Source organism: Lutra lutra, chromosome 18 (assembly GCF_902655055.1).
Source record: "Lutra lutra chromosome 18, mLutLut1.2, whole genome shotgun sequence".
Classification (NCBI taxonomy): domain Eukaryota; kingdom Metazoa; phylum Chordata; class Mammalia; order Carnivora; family Mustelidae; genus Lutra; species Lutra lutra.
In genome coordinates, this window is record NC_062295.1 from 4,142,166 (window position 1) to 4,152,544 (window position 10,379).

A 10,379-nucleotide genomic window follows, 5' to 3' on the forward strand; every position below is an offset into this window, starting at 1 on the left:
TAGGGGGGTGATTTTGCCCCCCAAGGAACATGTGGCTATGTCTGGAGACACTTGGTTGTCACAACTGAGGAAGGGATGCTGCTGGCATCTAGTGAGCAGAGGCCAAGAATGCTGCTAAACACTCTATAAAGCATAGGACAGCCCCCATAAGACAAAGAATGATTTGGCCCAAAATGTCAGTGGTGAGACTTTGAGAACCCAACCCTGGTCTTAAAGATCATCTAAGTACATTTGGCCATGCTTTCTTTGCTCCTGTTTCAGGTGGAAGGAGAGTCACGGATTCATGATGGGTTTTAACATCTATGAGGAATTTTTACCTCTTACAAATTGATTTTGGGATAGAATGTAAGCAACTTATCATTTGTGTAAATTGTGCCTTGTGCACCTCTAGGGGATACTACCCACATAGCATTCATGAAAATAACTTCCCTAGAATTGTGCTGTACATAGTCTATAGAGTTACACAATGATGGCTCTGGTTTTGGGGTTGCCCTAGTGGGGTTCTGGAATTAGGAGAGACTTAATTTCTGCCCGGTAGGGAAAATGATCCTATCACTGAGTACCCTTTCAAGAAAGGAGAAAATGTTGAGCAGAGAGGATCTCACTTTTATTATTCTGAACCACCCTCCAATTACCAGAGTCCCCTTTTCACCTCTGATCTATATCTATTTGACTAGATTTAAGATTGTCAGATTATAATATCACAGCTTACATTTTCCATAGCCTTTGTCTGAATCATGGTGGTGATAGTTTCTTACTGTCAGTAGGTTCCTTGGGGGAGAAAAATATATGCTGCCACCATAAGACTTCCTATCCACCCACCACTTGCTTGGTGGGATTTCCTTAGTTTCAGCAGCATAAGTTATTCTCACTGGTCCTCAATCACTTTGCAATAAAAACTGAGATTGCAGAAATGTTCACTGTCATTACCAGTGATGGAGCAGTAAGTACAGGCTTCTGGAGAGGGAGAAGGAATCTGGTGATTTAAACTAGCAGAACGAGCCGCTAACCCTCAGAGAATGGCTTTTCATTTTGGTGAGATCTGAAGGGAATTGGGACAGTTCAGGGAGAGTGGGGGGGCGTGCTGGGAGGTGGCTGTTTGCACGTGTGGTTACTGAATCCACAAGGAGCCCATGCCCTATGAACCACCCCACAGGTGAAGGTGTGATTTGTTGGGACTGAGTACTGGACTGCTGGACTGCACACCCTCATCAAAAGCCCCATCAGGCTGAGGAAACTGAGGGATAATACATGGGTGTTGTTCTAAGCCGTTACATTTGTGGTAATTGGTTCTGCAACCATGGAAAACTAATACGTCATTCTATTTCAAGAAACTTCCAGGAGCTGTGGCCAAGCCCCTGTGTGTGTGTGTGTGTGTGTGTGTGTGTGTGTGTGTGTGTTGGGGGTGATGAAGCCAGATGGGAAGAAAAAAACATCTTATCTTATCTTATAATGACTCATTTCTTGGGGGAGGGAGCGAAGTTGATTAACATGCAGGCCTGCCCAGTGCCCAGTGTTGGGGAGCTGGAGGGAAAATGTTTCCCCCAGAGCCAGGGCTTGCTTTGCACTTGGGAGCTTTGATCCTAGATAGGTGCCCCACTTCCACCTCTTGCAGGTGGTGCTGCGAGGGCTGATCATTGGAGGAAAAATGCACATTCTTTGTAAGGATGCAGATTGTCCCACATGGAGAGTTGATAAGGTAGGACACTTAAGAAATCCTCCCTCCCTCAGTTTTTTGCTGAGGACTTTTGTCCTCTCTGCTTAAAGGAGAGAATGCCATGGAAGAAAGCATGGACTGTGGGTATTTCTCCTAAGCTCTGTCCCATAGAGGAGCTGGGGTGCAGAAAAAGTTTTTGGGGGGACACAGCTGAGTGAGAACACATTTGCCTGTCAGATTCCCTGAACTGTCAGAGAAAGGAAACAAAAAGGCAGAAGGATCCACAAGAAAGGGCTCTTCATCTTTCTCCCTGGCAGAGCGACAGAGAAAAGGAAGCACCCCCCACCAAAAGATCCGTGGGATCTGTTGGATCTGGGAACATAGGGGACATGAGCCTGTGTCGTGGGCCAAGCCCTGTTAAGTGGCAAGACCTTGGAAACACTTAAGTGTAGTTGGCCACTGTACCAGCTTACAGTCCCAAAGGGGTCCCAAAGGGGATGCTCAAATAATAATTGTTGAATGAAGGAATGAATATGTTGGAAACCCTTTAAAAAAACTCTCCAGGAAGACTTTCTTTACCAGCATCAGGGAAAACTGATGAGGGCCATGTGACCTTGGCTGTGGGGTGGGGGGCTGAGATACCCACACACCTGACAGCACCCAGCCATGAGGAGGTCTGGCTGCCAGATGAAGGCAGCAGATGCTGTAGGAGGTCCACAGTCCTGACCCTGGGCAGCTAAGTCAGTTGTCTTAGGGAGGCTTGCTCATGGGTCCCTGTGCCTGGGACGTGGCTTTTCTTGGCCTTGATCCTTGCCTGAGACCACCTGGCCCTTGCCCCTTGATCTCTGTCTAGGAAGCTCAGAGGAGTGGCCACATGGCTTCTCGGACCTGAGTCTGTGCTGGAGCTGTGTGTCGTATTGCAGCTGAGACGTGAAGCCGTGTGACAGGTTCCTCCTCATCACCTCTCTTTCCTGTTAAGCTGCCTGGAGGTGTTCGCAAGAATACCAATTAATTAGTTGTTGAGCTGAGAGAGCCCCCTTTATCATATTTTGTGTCGGGCCTATACCACGGAATCTGATGAGGTCTTTGGGTGCTGGCAGCATGAATTTTATCCATTATTTTTTTCTATTATGGATGATTCTTTCCCACACTGGAGTCATACAAAGATCTGTTTGAGCCCAGCTCCTGAAGACAAATGCTGGGGATTTTATTGGGGCCTGGGGTGGCCTCTTGTTTCATTAACAACATACTCAAGATATATACTTGTTTTCCTAGAAGCTATGAGGATGGGCAATATTCAGAGGGGTTTGGAATGATTACATAATTAGAATCAAAGACACTGGTGGGTCATAGTCATGCTGGAGGGCAGGGATTGAGAAATCAGTGTCTGTAACCATCCAGAGTTTGGTAAGAATCTTACCTCTGTCCCAGAAAAGATTTGTATGTCTTTGAACCCAGATATCTCACCTGTAAAGAGTGTAACTGTCCTGACTTCAAATCACGATTATAAGAATTGAAGGATTTGATGATGATGGTACCTGCTTGGCATTTTCATAACCCAGGTATTAGGTTCCACCATTCAAGGCAGGGGTTTTCAGCTGGAGGCCAGTTTGCTCCCTGAGCAGACATTGGGCGATGTCTGGAGACATTTCTGGTTGTCACATTGGGAAGAGGGGGTGCTCCTGGCATCTATCTAGTGGGTTTACAAGGCCAGGGATGAGCTTGGCATTCCACAGTGCACATGATACTCCCCCTACCCCACGAGAGAAAAATCTGGTCCCAAATGTCAATAGTGCTGGCGTTGAAAAACCTTTTCTAAAGTTGAAGCAGAGTGAATGTTCACCTGCTCAATAAATGGCAAGTCTGCTTATAAATTGAGGGTTCAAAAGAACATGTTCTTTCCACAGTGGGCGAATTAAAAAGGTTGTTTGGTGTATGGCATTTTGTTATTTGTAGGTAATACATTTCACATGGTCCAAGATCTAAAAAGTACACAGGGGTTACAGTTCAAAGTTTCCCACGCCCTGCCCTTCCTGGAGGAACCAGTATATCCAGTTTCTTGTTTATTTATCCAGAGGTCTATACATCTATAAGTAATTGTATGCACATATGTATGCATTTATATTATATGAGCACATATAAACACACACATTCTTTGCCTCCGGCTTTTGTCACATAATCCATTTTGGAGATGGCTTCCTATCAGGGCACAAAGAACTACCTCATTTTCCCTTTTAAAGGTAACCGATTTTGCCATTCCATGGATGTCTGGTATTTTATTTAGCCATTCGCTTATGGGTGGCTAGTTAGCTTGTTTCTATTTTTTGCTGTGGTTACGAATGCCAATGCAATGAATAACTTCGTATGTACACTGTACTTAGTTTTCTACCCAGCAGATATATATCTGTAGGATAAAGCCCTACAAGTGAAATTGCCAAATAAGAAAATTTGTAGGGGCGTCTGGGTGGCTCAGTGGGTTAAGCCGCTGCCTTCGGCTCAGGTCATGATCTCAGGGTCCTGGGATCGAGTCCCGCATCGGGCTCTCTGCTCGGCAGGGAGCCTGCTTCCCTTCCTCTCTCTCTGCCTGCCTCTCTGCCTACTTGTGATCTCTGTCTGTCAAATAAATAAATAAAATCTTAAAAAAAAAAAAAAGAAAATTTGTATGTTCCTGATTGTATTAGTTGTTGCCAAATTACCCTGCATTGCAACTGTACCCATTTCCATTCCCCACTGGCAATGAGTGTAGGAGAGGAGCTATAGTGATTTTATAATTTTTAAAATTTGCTCCTACTGTTTATATCTTCTCATTGAAAACCTTTTGGGAATAAATAAAAGGTGGGCATGCCTTATAATATTTTGTGCCCATCATATTCTCAGTGTTCAGGGACCCAGAATCTGCCCATGGGAGATCTTTTAAGTATGATGAAGTTAATGCCACTGGGAAGTAGCACTCACTTTCTCCAGAAAAGGGCTATTTAGTTCCTGTTTCCTGGCACTAATAGTTCCCAAATGACTTGCCTCTCAAAGAGTTTACATATAGGAAAATCTCTCTCAGCAAATATCCCTCTGAGTGGTTGTTCAGCTTTATTTTTTAAGTTTCTGATTCAAGGGCCCCTTTGAGAGTCTGATGGAAGTGATAAAACCCTCTTCTGAAAAACATACCAGCAGTTTTGTCTCATTTCAGAGGCTCACTGGAGATGCTGTGGACCCCAAGGGAGTGGTTCTCTGGGTAGGGGTGAGGCTCACGCTGCCAGGCACCATTCCCTACCCCATGAGAGGTAGTATCCATGTGGATCCCAGGCTCATAGCTGGGCAGAACTTAGTTCTGGGTGGCTAGGGACACACTCGTTCCAGACCTGGCTTCTCTCTTGCCCACTTCTTGGCTAAGTGACTGATGAGTTTTTCAGCCTGAGCTTTAGTTTTCTCATCTGTGGAATGGGGACAACACTTGCTTTGCAGTACTTTTGTACTGGAGATACAGAAGCCAAAGCACCTAGCACATGCCCAGCTTCAGGCCCATGTTGGAGGAACAGAAACTATTCTTATTCTTACTTTAGTGAAATCCATTGCATTTTGGCAACTGGGATTCTGGAATGACCACGATCCTTCCTCTCACAGAGACCTTGAACATACCCTTCCCTCTGCCTTGAATACTTTTCCTTTCTCTTTGTCTCCTGAGGTCTCTTTCAGTTCTCAGTTCAACTGTTCCTTCTCAGCATTTTCCTGCCTCCAATTTCAAGTCAGTTTCCCTTGTTGTCTTCTGAAGAAACTCTCCTCTTCCTTCTCAATGCCTCTCCTAGTTGCAATGAGATCTGTTAGTGTATCTTCTTGTCTAATGTCTATCTCCCCCATTTGGACTACATGCTCCAGGTGATCTGTGGAGACTGGTGAGGCCAGAGGCCCTGAGGCAGTTGGGGGCTGGGTGGAGATAGAAGCAAATTACCTTTGTGATCTGGAGAGAACCGAGTGAAGGGAAGAGAGATGAGAGCGGCCAAAGGAGAGTGGGTCAGGGGCCAGGTCATGGGACTTTCTGAGCCACAGAAAGATAATTTTGAATTCTCTTCAAAGATCACATTGATGGGGAACCTGGGTGGCTCAGTTGGTTGTGTCTACCTTTAGCTCAGGTCATGATCCTGGGGTCCTAAGATCAAGTCCCATGTCAGGCTCCCTGCTGAACAGGGAGTCTGCTTCTCCCTTTCTCTCTGCCCCTCCACCCCACGCATGCTTTCCCTCTCTCTCTCAAATAAAGAAATACAATCTTTAAAAACAAAAACAAAGGGATGCGTGGGTGGTTCAGTGGGTTGAAGCCTCTGCCTTCAGCTCAGGTCATGATCCCAGGGTCCTGGGATGGAGCCCCACGACGGGCTCTCTGCTCAACGGGGAGCCTGCTTCTCCCTCTCTCTGTCTCTGCCTCTCTGCCTACTTGTGATCTCTGTCTGTCAAATAAATAAATAAATAAATAAATAAATAAATAAATAAAATCTTAAAAAAAAAAAAACAAACAAAAACAAACAAAAAAATCCCCAGAAAAGGCCCATAGAACACTGGTGTTGCTCCAACTCCTCAGTAATAAGCCAGGGAGTCATCTAATCTAATCTAGTTCTCTAAAGTTAATTTTTTTATTATTTTTATAAAGTTCTTTTAATGATTTAGTTTTGGGAAGGAACATTAGCCACCGTGGATGGAGGGTGGGTGGGCCTGGGGAGCAGGGAATTGGGGCTGGAGAGGTTGCAGCTATGGTCCTGATTCTCTCTGCAGGCTGGTGCCCTGTAGCCAGCAGGGTTTTAGAAATCATAATATTCTAAGCTAGTGCTTCTTCCAGTTGCATGAATTGCCTCAGTCTCCCAAGGGCTGACTGAGATTGGGCTCTGTTTCAGGGAATGACAGATACTGGGGCTTCCACCAGCATTGGTGGACTGGCTACAGATTGAAACTTACCAGAGATGGTGGTGAAGTGGGATGGGGAGGTCATTGTCACAAAGGGTGGCGTGAGGTACTTGGCCTTCACGCCCTCCAGGGCCAGACGGTCCATGTTGGGGGTGTCCACATCCTGGTCATAGTTCCAGCGGAAGCCATCGAAGGAGATCAGCAGCAGCTTGTTGAAGTTCTTCCTCCCGGGGACAGGGTGGCAGCTGGCCCAGGCCAGCAGGACAGATAGCAGCAGTGTGAGGACCCCAAGCCCTGTCATGCCGCGAGCACCACACATCACAGAGTTTATGGGCATGCTCCCATTTTCTCCCTTTTTTATCTGTGGTTGAACAAAGTCCAAATTGATAATTGTGCCTGAGCTCTGTTGTGGGTTAAAACACCTGGAGTGTAACAAGATGTCATGTTTTACGTGATGAAAAGTTCTGGAAATGGGTGGTGGTGATGGCTGCACAACATTGTGAATGCGTTTAATACCCCTGAACTGTACACTGTAAAATGGTAAAAATGGTAAATTTTATGTTGTGCATATTTCACCATGGTAATAGAAGTCAAACCATGTGAAATACTTTGGACTTTTATGTCAATTCCACTATTGTGAAGATTTGAGGAAAAAGACTGGTGTTTTCCTTTGCTCAGTATATTCTGTTTTTGTGGGGAGAACAAATTATTGTTTTCATTCTGACTCTGAAAGCAGCCACCATGGATTGAGGACCTGAGAGGGCCAGGAACTATATACATATTATCTATTCCATTTAATTAAAAAAAAAAAAAATCTAAGGGGGCGCCTGGGTGGCTCAGTGGGTTAAGCCGCTGCCTTCGGCTCGGGTCATGATCTCAGGGTCCTGAGATCGAGCCCCGCATCAGGCTCTCTGCTCAGTAGGGAGCCTGCTTCCTCCTCTCTCTCTGCCTGCCTCTCTGCCTACTTGTGATCTCTCTCTGTCAAATAAATAAATAAAATCTTTAAAAAAAAAATCTAAGGTAGGTTATTAGTTGGAAATTTTCCATAAGAATTTTAAATAGTTACTGTGGTTAGATGCAGATAAGATAAGATTACCATTTTAACCTTTCAGACATGTACAAATTCAGTGACATTTAGTGCATTACAATGTTGTGCAATTATTACCTCTATCTAGTTCTGGAACTTGATTTCATCCCATCAAAAGGAAGCCCTATGACCATTAACAGTCCTTCCTCATCCCTCCCTTACCTAGTCTCTGGTAACCACTAATATGCTTTGCTTGGATTTACCTCCTCTGGACATTTCATATACATGGAATCATAAAGTATGTAGTCTTTTGTGTTTGGCCTCTTTCACCGAGCATAATGTTTTCAAGGTTTATCCGCGTTGTGGTATGCATCGACATTTCATCCTTTTCATGGCTTGTTAATATTCTACTGTGTGGATATGCCACATTTCATATATCCATTCACCAGCTGATCAATATATATTTTTTCCCATCTTTTGCCTGTTGTGAATAGTGCTGCTATGAATATTTGTTTGAATACCCTCTGCTTTCCACTTAATCTTTGCAACATATCTATGAGGTGGTGTTTACTTAGTAGCTAAGTAAACAGCTCAGAGAGGCTATGGAACCCCTTCAAATTCACAGAGCAGATGTGAGGCTGGAACTGTAGTTATTTATTTATTTATTATTATTATTATTTTTAAAAGATTTTATTTATTTATTTGACAGAGAGATCACAAGTAGGCAGAGAGAGAGGGAGAAGCAGACTCCCTGCTGAGCAGACAGCCCGACGCAGGGCTCCATCCCAGGACCCTGAGATCATGACCTGAGCTGAAGGCAGAGGCTTAACCCACTGAGCCACCTAGGTGCCCCCTATTTATTATTATTATTTTTAAAGGTTTTATTTATTTATTTGACAGACATCACAAGAGATCACAAGTAGGCAGAGCAGCAGGCAGAGAGAGAGGGGGAAGCAGGCTCCCTGCTGAGCAGAGAGCCCGATGTGAGGCTCGATCCCAGGACCCTGGGATCATGACCTGAGCTGAAGGCAGAGGCTTAACCCACTGAGCCACCCAGGCGCCCCTGGAACTGTAGTTTTTACACTTGGCCACATGGTTGCTGGGCATGGGAGGGGTGTGTTAAATCCCCCAAGGACACAAATTGCTTTGAATACTCTTAAGCATCTGCCCATTCACCCCACATTCTTTGAGTCCTAGGTATAAGAGATACAGAAATATAAATGAAGAGGTTACCTTTGGGTGGCTCAGAGTCCAGGGGACAGGCATACAAGTAAAGTGTTACATGCAATAGAAGGGCCCTGCTAGAGATGTGCGTGAGAAGTGATGTGGGAGCAGAGGTAGAGGGTCCCAACCTGGAGAAGCTGGGTAGGGGAGGGTTTTTTGGAGGAGGTGATGCTAGACTTGAGTTTTGTAGCCTGGGAGGAATTAACCTTTCGGAAGCACTGTCACTCAGCCACTGATCTGGACATGACAACATCTGCCTCTGGCCTCTTCCTGCAGATACATGGGTGACATTTACCTTTGCACTTTTAGAAAGATCTGTGCCTTGTATAAAGATGTCATCAATGGACAGGAGTTGAAGGTCTGCTTAGGTATTCAGGGGAAGTTTTTGGAAGATTTTTGTCTTGACGTAGGTGTACTGAAGGCTGGATATCAGACCCAGGTGGATAACCTATTTCCCCCTTGCTGCAATTGCCTGGAGTTCTGTTTCAGGTTTTTGCTTAGGTTGAATCTTCGGGGTGAAGAAGTGGTATGTCAGGGGAGCTCTATTTTTTATCTGTATACCTTGGCTTCTCCTACTAATTAGCATATGTTTTGCTATTTGAGTGATTTGCATAGAATTTTGTGATGAGTATGCAGCATTGTGGTTGAGTGTGTTTTGAAGCTTTCCAGGTTGAGCATGTTTTGAAGCTTGGGTTCACATCTTGATTCTGCCACTTACTATATATGACACCTTGGCGTAAGTCCCTTAACCTCTATGTCTCTGTTTTCTCTGCTATAAAAAGGAATAATGATATATTTCTGAAGGTTGTAAAACTTTGATGAGATACTGTACATTGATTGGTAGGAATGTTAACTGCTAATGGGATATCCATGTTCTCCCCCTAATTTCCCAGCCCCGTTGTAATTACAGCCTATGTACTGTGAGTGGAAGCCACATGCATCACTTCCAGTCTACATTTGTCTAGGGATAGTACCTAACCATTTCACTCTTTCATCCCCTGCCACCCCATTAACTGGAAGTCTTGTGTTAAGATGATAGGCTTTCCATCATTCTGGGTCTCTGATTGACCACAAGGAGCATAGTCTCTAGCCAATCCATAGTAGAATGGAGTGTTGGAAATCAACCTTTGTTGCTGAGCCATTTGGATTTTGGGGCTCATTTGTTACTGTGGGATAACCCAGTCTATCCTGGTTAAAGCAGCAGGTAAAGCATTTACGTTGGTCCCTAGCAGTATAAGTGCTTAACAGTTGTTGGTTGCTTGTAGTGTGATGATAAATTGCCCCTGAAAGTTTTGTTATTTGATCTGATGATGCCAATGATACTATTTTGTGCTTGGACAAATTTGACTTGGTATTCCTTGGCATTCCACCATATGGGAGGGACAGATAATTGAGGGGCAATAAAGCATTGTTATCTGTAGTTTGTGTCCTTGCATACCCTTGGTGGCTATGAGAACAATGTATACTACCCTTGAGAAGGCCAGACCTGGAGCAGAGTTGCTGTTGATCCCAGAACTGGGACTATCCAAGGAGAGAATCTTGATTCCCTGGTGTGTAGATTCTCCAAGGTGACTGGAATACTTG

General features: G+C 44.7%; 1 protein-coding gene across 1 annotated transcript in view; it reads right to left on the reverse strand.

Annotated features, from left to right (window-relative positions):
- The window catches only part of LOC125090880 (ectonucleotide pyrophosphatase/phosphodiesterase family member 7-like), a 29,810-nt gene extending 22,930 nt beyond the window's left edge, over positions 1-6,880 (reverse strand). Inside the window, exon 1 of the mRNA XM_047714082.1 lies at positions 6,596-6,880. Coding sequence (XP_047570038.1) covers positions 6,596-6,863 — 268 coding nt within the window. The 5' untranslated portion in view covers positions 6,864-6,880. The remainder of the gene's footprint in view (positions 1-6,595) is intronic.
- Positions 6,881-10,379: the final 3,499 nt, after the last annotated feature.